This window comes from Crocuta crocuta, unplaced genomic scaffold (genome assembly GCF_008692635.1).
Source record: "Crocuta crocuta isolate KB4526 unplaced genomic scaffold, BGI_CrCroc_1.0 scaffold306, whole genome shotgun sequence".
In the NCBI taxonomy this organism is placed as follows: domain Eukaryota; kingdom Metazoa; phylum Chordata; class Mammalia; order Carnivora; family Hyaenidae; genus Crocuta; species Crocuta crocuta.
Window position 1 is genome coordinate 863,691 of NW_027529630.1, and position 19,285 is coordinate 882,975.

General features: G+C 40.0%; 1 protein-coding gene and 1 non-coding gene across 2 annotated transcripts in view; one reads left to right on the forward strand and one right to left on the reverse strand.

Annotated features, from left to right (window-relative positions):
* The window catches only part of RNF121 (ring finger protein 121), a 77,324-nt gene that overhangs the window by 17,882 nt on the left and 40,157 nt on the right, over nucleotides 1-19,285 (forward strand). Inside the window, exons 2-3 of the mRNA XM_077762196.1 lie at nucleotides 7,912-7,949; nucleotides 10,866-11,007. Coding sequence (XP_077618322.1) covers nucleotides 7,912-7,949; nucleotides 10,866-11,007 — 180 coding nt within the window. The remainder of the gene's footprint in view (nucleotides 1-7,911; nucleotides 7,950-10,865; nucleotides 11,008-19,285) is intronic.
* Nucleotides 7,366-7,472, reverse strand: LOC144230058 (U6 spliceosomal RNA). Its single transcript, XR_013334676.1, has one exon. It is a non-coding gene; the product is annotated as a U6 spliceosomal RNA (small nuclear RNA).

Consider the following 19,285-nt stretch of genomic DNA (forward strand, 5'->3'; position numbering starts at 1 on the left):
GAGTGATATTCCGTGTTTAGGTATTGAAAGATTAAATGTTGTGAAGATGTCAATTCTTACCAACTTGATTTACAGATTTAGTACAATGCCTATCAGAATCCCAGCAAGTTACCTTATGGATATTGACAAACTGATTCTAAACTTTATATGGAGAAGCAAAAGACCCAGAATAGCTAATACAGTATTAAAGGAGAAGAACAAAGTTAAACACACTATTATGTCCACACAGAGACCTCCACACAGATGTTTATAGCAGCTTTATTCGTAGTTGCCAAATGTTGGAAGTAACCAAGATATCCTTCAGTAGGTGAGAAGATAAATAAATTGTGGTCTATCCAGACAATAGAATATTATTCACTAAGAAGAAATGAGCAGTCAAACCGTGAAAAAACAGAGGAGCCTTAAATGCATATTACTAAGTGAAAGAAGCCAATGTAAAAAGGCTACATACGATTTTAACTATATGACATTCTAGAAAAGGCAAAACCACAGAGACAGTAAAAAGTTACATGTTTGCTAGGGGCTAGGGGAGGATGGAATGATAAATAAGCAGAACACAGAATTTTTAGGACATGAAACTACTCTCTATGATACTTGAATGTTGTGTACATGTCCTTATAGGCTATATATTTGTTAAGGTGAACTTTGGGTGAAATGATGTGTCCGTGTAGATTCATCAGTTGGAACAAATGTACTACTCTGGTGGGGGATGATGATAATGGAGAAGGCCACGTGTATTTGGGTGTAAGGGATATGTGGGCAGTCTCTGTATTTTCCATTCAGTTTTGCTGTGAGCCTAAAACTCCTCTAAAAAAGTCTATTTTTAAAAAATGGACAAAGATCTGAATAAACTTTTCTCTAAAGTTAAGATATATAAATGGCCAATAAACATTTCCCCATTAGGGAAATGCAAAATTGAAATCACGTAGTGAAACCATTTTCCACCTACTTGGATGCATTTATGAAAAAGAGAATAACAAGTACTGTTGAGGATGTGGAGAAATTGGAACTTTCACGCAGTGCTGGTAGAATGTAAAATGGTGCAGCTGCTGTGGAAAGCAGTTTGGCAATTCCTCAGCATAGAGTTACCATATGACCTAACAGTTTCACTCCTAGGTATAATATCCTCAAGAGAAATGAAAACATGTCTACACAAAAGCTTGTAGATGAATGTTCATAACAGCATTATTTTTAATATCCAGAAAGTATAAACAACCCAAATGTCCATTAACTGATGAGTGGATAGATATAATGTGGTATATCCATACAGTGCAGTGTTATTTAGCAATAAAAAGGAATGAACTACAGTACATGCTACAACCTGATGAACATTGGAAACATGCTAAGTGAAAGAAGCCAATCTCAAAAGACCACATTGTAGGATCCCATTTTTATGAAATGTCTAGAGTAGGCAATCTATAGATAGAGACAGAGAGTAAATGAGTGTCTTCTTGGGCTGGGGGAGGATGGAGAGTGACTGCTAACTGGTAGGTGGTTTCTTTTTACGGTGGTAAAATGTTTCAAACTTATACAGTGGTGATGGCACAACTTTGTGAATATACTAAAAAGCACTGAGTAGTACACTTTAAATGGGTGAATTTTACGGAAATGTGAGTTAGATCTCAGAAAAGCTGTTATTAAAATAATCAGGTGAGGGGCTCCTGGGTGGCTCAGTTGGTTAAGACTCCCAACTCCAACTTTGGCTCAGGTCATGATTTCATGGTTCGTGGGTTCAAGCGCCGTGTCGGGCTCTGTGCTGACAGCTCAGAGCCTGGAGCCTGCTTCAGATTCTGTGTGTCTCTGTCTGTCTGCCCCTACCCCCGTCATGCTCTGTCTCTGTCTCAAAAATGAAATAAAACATTTTAAAAAATCAGGTGCTCTACGCACTGATTACAATGACTTAGCATTGTAAATGTGAGCGCTGGAATGCAGTAGCAGCAGTAGCAATGCTTCTCAAACTTTAATGGGCTTGTGAATTACCTGGCTATCTTATTAAGTGTAGATTCTGATTCAGGAGGTTTCGGATGGAGTCTGAGATTCTGTTTCTTAATAAGCTCTCAGGGTGTTGATGCTGCTGGGCTGTGACCCATGTTCAGCAAGGCAGTAGATGTTTGTTTCTTCACTGAATGGAGTCAGTCTAAAGAACCTTCCTGGAGCCAGGAGGATTTGGCCACCATTTTGTACGAAGGCAGAACGTGGCTTGGTGGACCAGAGGGCCTTAATGGACAAAATCCCCAGCCTGTGTAAAGACTCAGAGACCAGAGGGGATCTGATATTTGAGGGGATGGGACAGGAGGCCTATTTGTGGAGTTACATGGGTGGGTCCCTGAGTCTTTTACATCTGAGCATTTTCCCTTTTTATGACATTTTCTCTTGCCCTCTGCCTGACATTTTTGGCTTAACTTCTTTCAAGTCTGGACTTAGGTAGATTGTCATGACTAGGGGCCTTGTGAGCTTCTAGGAGGGGAATGATTGATTGACAAGAAATCATTTCAGTATGTGGGTCTTGGGAGTTGGATGTGAGCCCATCAATCAGTAACCATGCCGGGAGAGCCTCCCTAATTGGCTAACCTGAGCTCTGGACAGGGCACAGTCAGACTGACTTAACTGCTTCGATCTAGATGAATAAAGTCATTAATGAGGGAGCAAATAAAGCTATATTTCCAGATGGAACAGGTTAATTATAGTTGTAATTTAGAGCTTTCCTTGTCTTTCCACTTGCACTTTAAGACCAGTTTGGTATTAATGTAAATAATTGCTTGGTTCAGGAGGCAAATATTAAAGCCAAATCATATCTTTCTTTACTCTTAGCATTCATGGTACTCCATAAAGTGCTAAATGATCCTCTAAGCCCAAGTCTAATCTCATCCTTAGTGTTTGCCTTTCTGCACTGTATTCTCTGAGGCTCTGAAAGCATTACTGTTTTGTGCTTCACTAGCATTTGGTTCTGCAGCTTCTCCTGTTACTTTATATAAAGTACTTGCACTCTCCCAGGAGGAAAGGCAATGAAATTGCATGGTCACCTGGAATGTTCTTAACCTCACAGCCCCACAATGAAATTAGAAGTCTTATTTTCTATTTTCCAAATGGAGAGACAGTATAGACTGTGTAGGCAGTAGCATGCTTGACCACTATCTCATGGAGAAGCACTCCCGTGCCTGGCCTAGTTCTCTGAATCTTCCTTAGTTTTTCCTTCAATGGACTTGTCTTGCTTCTCTGAACATGTAGTTTTGCTAGTTTGTTTTGTCTTGTTTTGTTTTGACATGTAGTTTTTTAAACATAATTTTCTGTCTGCTTCCTGGTGTCAAATGGATACTTCTTTCCCAGATTCTTATTAAGTATTTTTCAGGTGTCTGTTTATACTCCCATTTAAGCATCTCCAGGTGGGGTGCTGGTTAATCAGCATACTTATTATCATATTGGAGAGAATTCTGTTCAGTTCCCCCGGTACTCATTGAATGCTTAGTATATGCTCAGCTCTGTTCTGTTCTCCTTGAAACACACAAAGCAGTGTATTCTCCTTGGCTCTGTGGGATCTTCCAGGTTTATGGGATGGGAGCAAGATCTACATAAGCAGGCTAGGAATAGGGTGAAGAAACAAGGCACTTAGGTTGCAAACTTTAAGGAGGCTCTCACATTCAAGGTCATGCAAGTGGAGGATCAGTACCTGACAATGAGTCCCTCCAGTTTTGAGCTCTAGGTCCCTTGCTTACCCCCACCTTAGTCCTGGTCCTGGCTTTTTTTTTTTTTTTTTTTCCCCCTTAGCGTGAACAGGGGAGGGTCAGAGAGAGAGGGAGACACAGAATCTGAAACAGGCTCCAGGCTCTGAGCTGGCTGTCAGCACAGAGCCTGATGCGGGGCCTGAACCCATGAACCGTGAGATCATGACTTGAGCTGAAGTCGGACGCTTAACCGACTGAGCCCCCCAGGTGCTCTGAGTCCTGGTCCTGGCCTTAAGAAGCAGTTAGATCACTTGGCAGTCATGTCTAAGACAACATAAGACTATGAATGAGTGGTATAGAACAGTGCTTCTAAAATATAATGTGCATACAAATCATCTTATTAAAAGGAGGATTCTGGGGGTGCTTAGGTGCCTCAGTCAGTTAAGCATCTGACTCTTCATTTCAGCTCAGGTCATGATCTCACAGTTTGTGGGATCAAGCCCTGTGTCAGGCTCTGTACTGACAGCACACAGCCTGCTAAGGATTCTCTCTCTCTACTCTCTCTGCCTCTCCCCATGTTCACACACTCATGCTCATAATAAGCTTTTTTTTTTTTGTAAAGGATTCTGATCAGTGGGTCTGGAGTGATGCCTAAGATTCTGCATTTCTTCTTCTTCTTCTTTTTTAACTTTTTAAACCTTTATTTATTTTGAGAGACAGAGACAGAGCATGAGCAGGGAAGGGGCAGAGAGAGAGGGAGACACAGGATCTGAAACAGGCTCCAGGCTCTGAGCTGTCAGCACAGAGCCCAATGCGGGGCTCAAACCCACAGACTGCAAGATCATGACCTGAGCCGAAGTCGGACGCCCAACCGACTGAGCCACCCAGGTGCCCCTAAGATTCTGCATTTCTAACAAGCACCTAGATAATGTTGACACTAGATTTGTGCCACACTTTGAGTAAGAAGGAGAAAAATCCATGCTTAAAGCAGAGGGCTAAATTCACTAAGCTAGAAGATCAGGGAAAGCTTCTCCAGAGAAGGTGAAATTGCAGCTGGGTTTTCAAAGGACAAGTTGGGCTTGGATGGGAAAGAAGAGAGAGAAACATGGCAAGCAGAAGGAACGATATGCAAAGGCTAGAAACAGGAATGAGACCCACATGTTTTGGGATAGTGAATAGACTGGTTTGGTTTGGTCCAAGTTGGAAAAATGGAAAGAAGTTTTGCTAGGTAGTATGAAACCCGTATTGGATTGTTTCTTTAGAAATGTGGTCCTTAATTTTCTGTTCAGGTACTGCCCAGGTGGGCATTTCCATTTCTTATATCCACTTGTCCTTCTGGGATACTTGGGTCTCTTTTGTTCTGGGGAGATGAATGCCTGAGTCAGGACACCTGAATATATTCTGTGAGGCATTATGTGAATTAGGAAAAGGGAGGAGGTGGTTGACTTTGTTACCCTGATTGGCTGGGTGAAGCCTTGAGATTTTGTTTTTTGGTTTTTGTTTTCTTTTTTAACTTAGCTGGGACATGTAGAAATCAGAAAGCCCTCCCTAAATAGTGATGGGAGTATACAGTACATACACATAAAGGATGCCTGGTAAATATGTGCTGATTTGAATCAGTAAGAGAGTTCTACCCATTTTACTTTGAACATTCAACCACCCCACCAAAGAATTAACCAGTTGCAAATATCTCTAATGCCAAGGTTGAGAAACCCTCTTCTAAAAGAGGACAAGACTAGAAGATATGAACAGACACTTCTCCAAAGAGGACATCCAGATGGCCAACAGACACATGAAACGATGCTCAGCATCCCTCCTCATCAGGGAAATACAAATCAAAACCACACTGAGATACCACCTCATGCCAGTCAGAGTGGCTAAAATGAGCAAATCAGAGAACTCTAGATGCTGGCGAGGATGTGGAGAAACGGGCACCCTCCTACACTGTTGGTGGGAATGTAAACTAGTACAGCCCCTCTGGAAAACAGTGTGGAGGTTCCTCAGGAAACTAACAATAGAACTCCCCTATGACCCAGCAATAGCACTGCTAGGAATTTACCCAAGGGATACAGAAATGCTGATGCATAGGAGCACATGTACCCCAATGTTCATAGCAGCACTCTCCACAATAGCTAAAACATGGAAAGAGCCTAAGTGTCCATCAACAGATGAATGGATCAAGAAGATGTGGTTTATCTATACCATGGAATACTACATGGCAATGAGAAACAATGAAATCTGGCCATGTGTAGCAACATGGATGGACCTTGAGGGTGTTATGCTGAGCGAAATAAGTCAGGCAGAGAAGGACAAATATCATATGTTTGCACGTATAGGAGGATTAGGAGGAACTTGACGGAGGAACAAGGGGGAGAAGAAGGGCGGAAATGGTGGGGGAAAGGGAGAGAGGCAAACCATGAGAGACTCTTGAATGCTGACAAAAACTGAGGACTGATGGATGTGGGGGGGAGGAGGGATGGGCATGGAGGAGGGCACTTGTGGGGATGAGCACTGAGTGTTTTGTGGAAACTAATTTGACAATAAACTATTTGTAAAAAAAAAATAATAATAAAAAATAAAAGAGGACAAGACTAACAAATAGAACCAGAACTTTGAAGTTGGGAGGCCATACTACTAGTTAATAGCAGAGCAGGGACTAAAGCTTAGTTCACCCTAGTCTAATGTTCTGCCTGATGCCATGAAGCCATTTAGAGCCAGATGGCATTATATGACAAAATATTTTATCTAGCTTCATCTCCCACTAATCCTGATCCATACTTTTTGCTCTAGATGTACTCCTTTATTTGTATGCTATGCAACTTTATTCCTTTGTATTTATGTTAGTCCCATTGCCTGGAACATTTATTTCTCTTATTTTTTTTTTTAATGTCCATATTTTTTTTTTTAATAGTTTATTGTCAAATTAGTTTCCACATAACACTCAGTGCTCATCCCCACAAGTGTCCTCCTCCATGCCCATCCCCCCCTCCCCCCACATCCATCAGTCCTCAGTTTTTGTCAGCATTCAAGAGTCTCTCATGGTTTGCCTCTCTCCCTTTCCCCCACCATTTCCGCCCTTCTTCTCCCCCTTGTTCCTCCGTCAAGTTCCTCCTAATCCTCCTGTACGTGCAAACATATGATATTTGTCCTTCTCTGCCTGACTGATTTCGCTCAGCATAACACCCTCAAGGTCCATCCATGTTGCTACACATGGCCAGATTTCATTGTTTCTCATTGCCATGTAGTATTCCATGGTATAGATAAACCACATCTTCTTGATCCAGTCGTCCGTTGATGGACCCTTAGGCTCTTTCCATGTTTTAGCTATTGTGGAGAGTGCTGCTATGAACATTGGGGTACATGTGCTCCTATGCATCAGCATTTCTGTATCCCTTGGGTAAATTCCTAGCAGTGCTATCGCTGGGTCATAGGGGAGTTCTATTGTTAGTTTCCTGAGGAACCTCCACACTGTTTTCCAGAGGGGCTGCACCAGTTTACATGCCCACCAACAGTGTAGGAGGGTGCCCGTTTCTCCACATCCTCGCCAGCATCTAGAGTTCTCTGATTTGCTCATTTTAGCCACTCTGACTGGTGTGATGTGGTATCTCAGTGTGGTTTTGATTTGTATTTCCCTGATGAGGAGGGATGCTGAACATCGTTTCATGTGTCTGTTGGCCATCTGGATGTCCTCTTTGGAGAAGTGAAAAATATGGAACGCTTCACGAATTTGCGTGTCATCCTTGCGCAGGGGCCATGCTAATCTTCTCTGTATCGTTCCAATTTTAGTATATGTGCTGCCGAAGCGAGCACTATTTCTCTTATTTTTTCATCTGGATGATATTTCACATCTGCTCCAGGAAGTCTTGCCAATCCCTAACATCCCAGATGGTATCAGAAGCCATTTCTTTATTCTTCCCTAGCTAGTCCTCAGCATATAATAAAAAAGTTTTCTGTATAATATAGTGTGACTTCCTGACTAGGCTGTGAGCATCTTAGGAGTTATATTTACTCTCCTATCCTCGTTGCCTTGCGTAGACATGCAGTATACTGTCAGTCATAGACATGAGACAAAGTAAGTGGTTAGGGGAGAGATCAGTGGGAAAGAGTATTGAGGAAGGTTCCATATAGATTGTAACACTTGAAAGCTTCTTGTAATTCCTTTAAGATAATGATGAATGTATGAGCACCTTATGTTGGACAGGGATAGTTCTAAGACAGTAATGGATTTTTCTCATGGTGTCTTTTACAGGTTGATATGTCAGATCTCTCCCCAGAGGAGCAATGGAGGTAAGTGTGACAGTGTGGCCCCCTTAGGCGGGGAACTGTAAATTAGTCCTACTAATAGAGTTGTATATCTACCCTTTTGCTAACTTGGCTATGGGGAGGCAGTGACTGTTGACCAGTAGGACAGGTCATTTGGGATCTTTCCCAGTACTTGGGTTGCTCCTGGGTAGCTCCTTGAGTCCTGGGGAGTAAATAGGTAATTGCACCAAACAATTTATTTGGATTTAAACACTACTAGTTCTGCCATTTCCTAGCTATGTGATCTTGGGCAAGTTACTTAATTTCTTACTACCTTAATTTTCCCAGTTTGCACCATGAAGATTACAACAGTACATATACCTCATAGAGTTGTTCTGGGGATTAATATATGTGAAATTCTTAGAACAATGCCTGGCATGTGGTAAGCTTCCAGTAAGTGTTAACCTCCTTTGCAGATGATTATCATCATTAACATCATCATTATCCATGAACAGGGCAGAGAGCTCTGGCTGAAAAATGAGATGTGTCTCCTGATCTCAACTCTGCTACTAACATGTTTTGTAACCAGAGTGAGTCAACAAATATTGTCATGATTACTCATCAGTAAAGAACTTTCAGAGTGCTTACCCCACAAACTTCACAAGATAGCTGACCAATGAGCTGAACTTAACCACGTAGACTTTATTAATAGTGCAAAACCCCCCTTCATTTAAATTATAAAAATGAAGAATTGCAAAGATATCAATTTATATGACAAACCCAGCAAGATTTTAGGTGACTTTAGTTTAATATGTACCAGTTGTGTAACTCAGCTATCAAAACATTCCAAAATTTGGAAGATGTTCATAGAAATATGTTATCTGCTTTAGGGGGGTAATAGTGCCACTGTGCTCTGCTTCACTGAGTGCACATTAATTTTGTTGTAAACACTGTATATTAAGAAGATCTTCAGCTAGATCATGTCTAGAAGAAGGCAACCAGGTTTAATGGTTTTCACATTATATTATATGAATAGTGTTGAAAAGATCTAGAACCGTTAGCCCAAAAGGGCACAGAAAAGTGATAGTAGGAAGAGGATAGTGTTTGTTTTTGTTTTTAAAGAAGATCATGACAAATCTTTCCAAGAGTAGCATTGGGAAAGAAGAGTGAATATATCCTTTGTTGTTCCAGAGTATAAGATTAGGTCCAACAGATTGGAGCTATCGATAGATATTTTGTCTCGTTATCAGAGACATCTTTAATAATTGTGGTGTAGTGAACTTCTGATGGTAAAGCATTGGAATTTTATTCCTTCATAACACATGTGAGCACCTACAATGTGCTGGACACATAGTTCTCTAAACAATGTGCTGGACACATAGTTCTCTAACTACTAAGAGGCAAATGTTCTCAGCCAGTGGAAGTATTCAAAGATTATAAAGATAATGTTTACATTGGGTGGGAACCTGAACCAGATGACTTCTCTGGTCTTTTCTAGATATTTCTTTGTTTTTTTATTGTGTATATCCATTCAGTCATATACTGTCTGAGAACACGAAATTTATCTCTTGTTATCTTTATAATTCACCACAGCTTAGGTTTTTAAAATGCCCTTTGCCCTTTTAGTTTAACTTATCCTCACAATAACCCTATGAGGGAGGCATCAAAGATATGGACACCTTTTGACAAATGAAGAAATTGTGATGTAGAGATATGAATTTTCTTGGCCAAGGCCACATGGATAATATCTGAACCTAAGTTTCCGACTTCTACTCCATATTTTCTTTTTGTCAGATTCTCCTACCTAGGATAAACCCTTGGGTGCTGTGGCTGGCTGCTTACATTTGGCTGCCCACTCCCCCCACTATGTTTCCTCCCTAACATTTTATTATGAAAACTCTCAGAAAAATTTAAGGAATTACACAGTAAACACCTTTACACCCACCACCTAAATTCTGCAATTAACTTTTTGCCTTATCATTTATCTCTCTGTAATTCATTGCATTGGGTTCTTCTTCCATAGTCTCTCATTGCCCTTGGGAACTTTATGAAGATGCCATTTATGTTGTCCTATCCCTATCTCCCTAATACTCCCATGTGAGGAGAATTTACATAAAAGCTCCTGACTACAGGCTATATTTATATTTAGTTTTCTAACTCCTTCCTTATTTCTCTCTGTTGGCTGACTCTGACCCAAAATGGTAGGATTGTCTATTCTGCGTTCGTAGAGGAAGCATTTTGCCTGTATTGGCCAAGGGAATCACTTGTTGCCAGTCCTCTGGACCAGAGAATGCCAGCCTTAGATACAATAAGAATTTTCAGCTGTACTCCTCTTTGAGCCCTTGAAGAGGCTGTTTACCTGTGGATGCTGATGGTAAAGTCACTGTTGGATTAGTATAAATCTGAAGCAGCCCAGGTTTTTCAGACATTAACTAGTCTTCATGATCCCTGGTCTTGACAGAGAGGGTGGGACAAATAAAGCAAGACTTTAACCCTGGAATTAGTACACGTCTGCAGTATTACTTCTTTATTGGTGTCATAAATATCACTGACTAGGATTATGAGACTTTGTGACAATAACCTTCTCTTTGGGTTACTTTCTCCTACCAGTGACAGGTTGAGATAGGACTGAAATGGGCAGCGACAACAGGCTTCTCCTGGGACCTCTTTCCTACAGGAAAGATGTTAGCTGTTTCTGCTCTTGTGGGTGGGCAGCAGACAACCCACCTTTGACTCTAGTAGGCTGAGCTTTTGACTGGGGCCCACAGAGCTCCTATTCTATCCCCAAATGCCTGTTCTCTAAAGTGTGTTTTTCTAGCCTCTAATTTGTACAGTACCTCGTAGCTGCAAAGCACAAGAATATGTTCTGAGCTATGGACTGGTGGGATATCCCTGGAAAGCATTGCTCTTTTACCATCACACCATCCCTGACCTGACTCACCTCATCTGTTTGGCTTTCAGGGTTGAGCATGCACGCATGCATGCCAAGCACCGGGGCCACGAAGCCATGCACGCTGAAATGGTCCTCATCCTCATCGCTACTTTGGTGGTGGCCCAGCTGCTCCTGGTGCAGTGGAAACAAAGGCACCCCCGCTCCTACAATGTAAGCCATTTTGCATCTTACTTCTTTGTATGACACTCATCAAAGACCCTTAGTATTCTGGGGTCCAGCCTAACCCAGGCCACATATAGGCAGGGAATAGACGATAGTAATAAACTTTATGAATGAATGGTGAAGAGTGTATGGCAAGTATGTGTTGAAGAGGCAGGTGATTCAGATGGTAAAGTAGGGATAGAATCTAAAACTACTTTCATGGCCAGAAAAGGTAGGTCTTCCCTTTTAAACATCTTGGGACAGATTCATGAAGGAGGCATTCATCAGGAACTATTCAAATAAAAGGAGAGGCGATTACTTTATTGGGAACACCAAGCCTCCAAGTAAATATTACAGGTAGGATTTAGATTAATTAAAAAAAAAAAAAGAGGGGCTCCTGGGTGGCTTAGTCGGTTAAGCGTCCGACNGGCATTAATAGAGGAAGTGAAGAACAAAACATAAAACATACAGAAAATATATAGCTAAATGGCAGAAGTAAAGCCTCCCTATTGGTAATTACTTTAAATGGATTGATTCTATTAAAAGGCAGAGATTGGCAGACTGGTTTAAAAAAACCCATGAGAGGGGTGCCTGGGTGGCATAAGAGTCAGTCAAGTATCCAACTCTTGATTTTGGCTCAGGTCATGATCTCATTGTTTGTGAGATCAACCCTGCATCAGGCTCAGTGCTTATAGTGCAGAGCCATCTTAGGATTCTCTCTCTCCCTCCGTTTCTCCCCTGCTCACGCATACATGCTCACTTTCTCTCTCAAAATAAATAAATAAACAAAAAAAGAAAAAACCTGGGCACCTGGGTGGCTTGGTCAGTTAAGCATCCAGCTTCGGCTCAGGTCATGATTTCACAGTTTGTAAATTTCAGCCTCTTGTTGGACTCTGCACTGATAGCTCAGGACCTGGAGCCTGCTTTGGATTCTTTGTTTCCCTCTCTCTGCGCAACCCCCTGCCCCTCCTTGTGTGCTCACTGTTGCGCTCGCTCTCTCTCTCTTTCTCTCTCTCTCTCTTCTCTCTTTCTCTCTCTCTCTCTTTCTCTCTGTCAAAAATAAATAAACATAAAAAAAAAACACCATGAGAGACACACTTTAGACACAAAGACACAGAGATTAAAAGTAAAAGGCTAGAGAAAGATAATGCACATGATAATCAAAAGAGAGCTGGGGTGGCTTTTAAATATCAGACCAACAGACTTTAAATCAAAAAAATTTACAAGAGACAGAGGGCATTATATATTGCTAATATACCTAACAAAGGAGCCCCAATATTTGTGAAGCAAAAATTGACAGAATTGAAGAGAGAGATGGACAGTTCCACAATAAGAGTTCAGTAACTTACTTTCAGTAATGGATAGAATAACCTGATTAGAATATCAATAGTTAATAGCAGACTTGAGCAGCATTAAAATTACCAGTTAGACCTAACAGACACACAGGGCATACTCTAACCAACAACAGCAGAATATGTACTCTTCTCAAGTGCACATTGACTGTTCTCCAGGATAGGACAGATGTTAGGCCACAAAACAAGTCTCAAAAAATTTGAAAAGATTAAAATCATAGATTTGACTACTGTGGATTAGGACATGGCAGATGTAGTGTACTGGATTTTTTCTTAGAAGTTTTTAACCTTTTCAGGGATAACCCTTTTTTAACATAAAAACTTGACAAACACCCACATGATAATACTTTGTAAAGAATATATGAACTCATATATGATAGTAACAATAGCTAGTGTTTATTGAATTCTTACTGTGCCAGACATTGTTCTTAAGTAACTTGCTCCAGTGATAAAACCATTATTTGAACCCAAACAGTTTTACTCCAGAGTTTTTTAATCTTAATACCTAATGGTTTTTTTGCTCTAGTATATGCTTTTCAGACCTCTGGTAATATGGCCAGATATGCCCAGGGGTCTGTAGCTCACATGATATGAACTGCTGTACTATCTCATTTAATCTTCCTAGTAGCCCGTAAGTTAAGTACCGTAAACAAACTGAGGCCCATAGAATTGAGGCATAAAGGGCATACTAACAGAGCCAGGATTTGAATCCAGGTCTTTTGTTTGATATTTCATAATTTCTATTGTACTGTAGGTTGCTTGAAGCAATAAGCAGCCAGGGAACCGAGAGGTAACCTAAGAGCATAGGAGGAAGAGAGGCTAACCTTTGCCCTTGAACAGACACAGGTTCTGAACCTTACTGGCCTGTAGCCCCCTCAGGTGTTACATGTACCACAAATAGAGACATCTGTAACTTCAGGTCACAGTGCATTAAATGACTACATGACACCAAGTCTTTTTGGACCGGAGACCATCTAGCAGGCTAAGCCACCAAAGTGTGGCTCCACGTCTGGACCGTGGTCACACTTTGCCCTGTTACCTGAGACAAGTCACTTGTTTGTCAGTATTATAGTGCCTACTTTATAAAATGGGGATTACCAAGATGGTTGAATTAAGCCTGAAAAAATAAGACCACTCATAAACAAAATGTAGAATGAAAACCCCCTTGGCACTTCTATGCTGGTATTTAAAGATAATCTTAATTATATAATGGTGGCTAATCAGAGATTTTTAAAAACCTCTAAAGGAAGTGAGGATGCATATATGTACTACTTGGTTTTCGATAAATACTTTTTTTAAGCTGTGGGATCCTTTTTTCACATAATACCTTAGGGAACAACCCAGTATGGAAAACAGTTAAGAGGCTGCTCTACTTGATACAGGGTTGGGTAACTCTGACCTCTTTGCTTCCCAGGAACAAACATAGGACTCATCAGAGTGTTAGAAAACCACTGATAATGTCATTCATTAGTTAATCCTTAATAGGAAATGTGACTGTAACTTAGTGAAGTCAGTTGTATAAGGAACATGCACAATTATCTCATTACTGCCATACCCTGTAAACATTATGCTGAACTTCACTGGTGAGCGACATGCTAACATTATAAAATATCTTGAACTGAGAAAATGTAAACCCATATCTTTCAAAAATTAGGAAAGGAAATCTGTAATGTCCTGCTTTATGCTGCTGTTAATACAATAATGATCTAGATTGTTTTTAAACTTTTATTAACTTGTGTACAATGAATATTCTTACTGCTTTAATTAAAATACGAACTTTGGGGCTGCCTGAGTGGTTCAGTTGGTTAAGTGTCTGACTCTGTTTCAGCTCATGATCTCATGGTTCGTGGGTTCGAGCCCCACATTGAGCTGTGTGCTGACAGTGCAGAGCCTGCTTGGAAATCTCTTTCCCTCTCTGCCCCTTCCCAGCTCGCATCCACTCTCTTTCTCAAAATAAATAAACTTAAAAAAATAATAAATACTAACTTTGGAAGAAGAAAATTTTACAAGATCCTTTTACACAGTGATGTCTCCTGTCCTTTTTCAAGTTTATCCGAACTCAGAGCTGTCTGCCATGGAGGCAGTATAATAAAATGGAGCCAGCCCAGTCTGACTTGATTAGTCAGTGCTCACAGTTCTTAGCTCTATGATTTTCTATCTCTCTGAGCCTGTTTTTCTTATCTCTAAGTTGGGGTGTTACCTACCTCATGGGCTGTGAAGATTATATAATATTTTATGGCAGAGTCTTTTGTAAACTGTAAAGCTAATGTTAGTGACTATTGTTGCTCCCACTCCTAAGAGAAGAAGCTCAAGACATAAAAATGTTTTCAGATCCTATTTTATGTGGAAGAGGAATAGAATTGCATTTTTATTGAGAATAATTTCATATAACAAAATTCACTGTTCTAACGATTTTAAAGTATATAATTCAGTGGTTTTTAGCACATCCACAGTGTTGGGCAGCCATTGCTGAACATTTTCATCACCCCAAAAGGAAACTCCATATCCATTAAGTAATCACTTCCCATTTCCCCTTCCCACCAGGTCCTGGCAACCTGGCAATCTGTTTTCTTTGTATTTGCCTATTCTGGATATGCACGTAAATGGAATTATACAATATGAAACATTATACAGTATGTCTGGTTCCTTTCACATAGTATAATGGTTTCAGGGCTCAACAGGGTCATAGTATCAGAACTTTATTCCTTTTTATGGCTGAATAATATTCTATTGTATGGATATGCCACATTTTGTTTATCCATTCATCAGTTGATGGACATTTGGGTTGTTTCTACCCTTTAGCTATTGTGAATAGTGCTGCTATAAGCATTCGTTATAAACTTTTTTTTGAACACATGTATCCAATTCTTCAGTATGCCCTAGAGTAGAAGTGCTGGAGTAGAGGTGCGGGATATACTCTGGAGTAGAACTGTTTAACTTTTTGACAACTGCCAAACATTTTTCCATAGCAGCTATACCATTTAACATTCTAACCCACAATGCATTGGGTTCCAATTTCTCCACCTTCTTTTCTCTCTTTTTCTTAAGTTTATTTATTTATTTTGAGTGGGAGAGGGCAGAGAGAGGGAGAGAATCCCAATCAGGCTCCGCAAGGTCAGCGCAGAGCTCAATATTATCAGTCCCATAAACTGTGAGATTAGGATCTGAGCAGAAATCAAGGGTCAAGTGCTTAACTGACTGAGCCAACCAGGCATCCCCAGTTTCTCCACATTCTCACCAACACTTGTTCTTTTTCTTTTCTCTTCTCTTTTTTTTTATTATAGTCACCCTAGAGGGCATGAAGTAGTATCTCATTGTGGTTTGATTTGTGTTTCCCTAATGACTACCGATGTTGAGGATATTTTGATGTGCTTATTGGCCACATGTATATCTCTTTGGAGAAATCCATGGAGAAATCTCTTTGACTGTTTTTTAACTGTGTTTTTGTTTTTGTTTTGTTTTCCCTTTTTGTCTCTTTATTGTTGAGTTGTAAGAGTTCTTTATATAGTTTGGATACTAGAACATTATTAGATATGTGATTTATAAATATTTTCTCCCATCCTGTGGATTGCCTTTTTACTGTTTTGATAGTGTCCTTTGATGTGTAAACATTTTGAAGTTTGATGTCCAATTTATTTATTTTTCTTTTTTGAATGGATATATTTGATATGTAACATTGGTTACATTTAAGTTGTTCAACATGTTAATTGACACATTTATCTATTATAATAGGATTCCTGCTATAGCAACATTTAGCACCTCTATCACATCATGTAATTAATTATCCTTGTTTTTACGAGAGACAGAGACAGAGTGCAAGCAGGGGAGAGGCAGAGAGAAAGAGGGAGATACAGAATTTGAAGCAGGCTCCAGGCTGTGAGCTATCAGCACAGAACCTGATGCAGGGCTTGAACTCAACAAACCATGAGATCATGACCTGAGCTGAAGTCGGAGGCTTAACTGACTGGGCCACCAGATGTCCCATTAAACCTATTTTTTTTTTTTTTTTTTTTTTTTTTTTTTGTTTTTTTTTTTTNNNTTTTTTTTTTTTTTTTTTTTTTTTTTACTTTGTTGCTTATGCTTTTAATGTTATATCTAAGAATCCATTGTCAAATCCAAGATTATTAAGCTTTTATCTTTATCTGCTTTTTGAAGAGTTTTATATTTTTAGCCTTACTTTTAGGTCTTTGGTCTATTTTGAGTTACTTTTTGTAAGTGGTATGAGGTAAGGGTCTAACTTCATTTTTTTGCATAAGGATAGATCTAGTAAATCATACAATATTTATTCTCAAACTGACTTAGCATTTATACTGTCTAGATCCATCCATGTTGTTGCAAATGGCAGGATTTTTTGTGGTTGAGTAATATTTGTGTGTGTGTGTTTGTGTGTACACACACATACACGACATCTTCTTTATTCATGTTTTGATCGACACTAGGGCTGGTTCCATAATTTGGCTATTGTTAATAATGCTGCAATAAACATAGTAGTGCATATATCTTCTTCTTCTTCTTTTTTTTTTTTTTTTAAGTTTATTTATTTTGAGAAAGAATACCAAGCAGGCTTCATGTTGTCAGCGTGGAGCCTGACACAGGGTTTGATCCCATGAATCATGAGACCATGACCTGAGCCGAAATAGGAGTCAGATGCTTAACTGACTGAGCTACACAGGCATTCCTGCGTATATCTTTTTTTTTTTTTTTTAAATGTTTTATTTATTTCTAGGAGAGAGAAACAGCGTGAGCAGGGGAGGGTCAGAGAGAGAGGGAGTCACAGACTGAAACAGGCTCCAGGCTCTGAGCTGGCAGTCAGCACAGAGCCCGACGCGGGGCTCGAACCCACGAACCGCGAGATCATGACCTAAGCGAAAGTCGGAAAGTCGGATGCTTAACCGACTAAGCCACCCAGGCGCCCCGCCTGCGTATATCTTTTTAAATTAGTGTTTTGTATTCTTTGTATAACTAACTCAGGAGTGGAATTACTGGATCATATAGTAATTCTATTTTTAATTTTTTGAGAAACTCCATACTGTTCTCCACAGTGGCTATACCTGTCTTCCCACCAACAGTGTGCAAGGGTTCCTTTTTCTCCACATTCTCACCGACATTTATTACTTGTTTTATGGTTGTTTTTGTACTTCCTCTCTGTTCCTTTCTTCTCTTGTTCTTTTTTTCTTATGGTTTATTAGCTTTCTTTAATGATATTCTTGGATTCCTTTCTCTTAATTTTTTGCATATCTATTACTGGTTTTTGATTTGTGGTACTATTTGGTTTATATATAACATGTATATAGCAGTCTAAGTTAGGTTGATGGTCGCTTGAGTTTCAACCCATTCTTTATTCCTTCTCCCCCACATTTTAGGTATATGGTGTCATACTGTGTCCTTTTATTTTGTGACTCCATTGACTGATTTTTATAGATGTATTTAATTTTACTACTTTTGTGTTTCCTACTTTTCTTACTCTTTCTTATGGTCTTTCCTTTCAACTCAAAGAATCCTCTTTAACATTTGTTGTAGAGCTGGTTTAGTGGTGATGAGTTTTTTTTAACTTTTGTTTGTCTAGGAAAGACTTTATTCTATTCTAAATGATAGCCTTGCTAGATAAAGTATTCTCATTTGCAGTTGTTTTTTTTTTCTAGTACCATAAATATATCATGCCATTCCCTTCTGGCCTGCAAAGGGTGTGCTGAAAAATCACACACTTAGTGATAAGCTGATAGGTAACCATATGGGTTTCCCTTGTATGTAACAATTTTCTCCTGCTGCTTTGGAAATTCTCTCTTTATCGCTACCTTTTGCCATCTTAATTGCTACATGTCTTGGTTGTGGACCTCCTTGGGTTGATTTTGTTGGGGGATAATCTATGCCTCCTCTATCTGGATTTCTGTTCCTTCCCCAGATGTGGGAAGTTTTCAGGTATTATTAAATAGGTGAAGTAAATTTTCTGTCCCTTTTCTCTCTCTCCTTATGGGGTCTCTAGAGTGCAAATGTTACTATACTTGGAGACGTTGCTGAATTTCTTAAGTCTCATTTTTGTTTCCCCTCTCTCCTGCTCTACTTGATTGCTTTCCATCACTCTCTCCTCCAGGTCACTAATACAGTCGTCTGCTTCCTCTAGTCTACTATTTATTCCATCTAATATATTTTAACATCAGCTGCTGAGTTCTTCATCTCTAATAGTTCTTTTTTTATGTCTTATGTCTTTTTGTTAAGGGCTCACTGATGTCTTTACTCTTTCTCAAGTCCAATGAGTAACTTTATGACCATTACTGTAAATTATCAGACATATTACTTATCTCCACTGCATTTAGCTCTTTTGCTGTGATTTTGTCTTTTTCTTTCATTTGGGACATATTCTTTGGTCTCCTAATTTTGTAAAATCTCTGTGTCTGTTTCTGTGTGTTAAAAAAGCAAGCTACATTCCTTGCTCTTGAAAGTAGTAGCCTCATTATAAAGAGGTTCAGGAGTACCCTGCAGCGTGGTGTCCCCTGTTCACTAGAACCTGTTACTTCAGGAGTGTCTCCAGTGTGTGTTGATGAACCCTACTTTTGTGGCTAGGTCACATTTGCCTTAAGTCCAGTCCTCTGCAGTGAGTCTCTTTGCCTCTTTTGGGCAGGATTTGGTCCCTGTGCTAGTAGGGAAGTCTGGGGCTGCCTTTGGTTTGAGCTGAGTGAGACCAGGCATTTGCCAGAGATGCAGTAGCACCGAACTGCAGGATGCTTTCTCTGTGCTGTCCCCTGAGAAGCTTTCATTGATGAGTGGGGCCTGAGTCAGACCAAATGTCTGCCCTCAGGCCACTGTTTGGGCTGAGTTGGAGTGGTATAAATGGTTATTTTTCCTTCTCCCTGAGGCAGGAATCACTTTGGAGTGGTGCTCACTCTTGTTGGGCCTGCTTGTACACTGCTGGGCTTATAGCACTATTTTGGATGGGA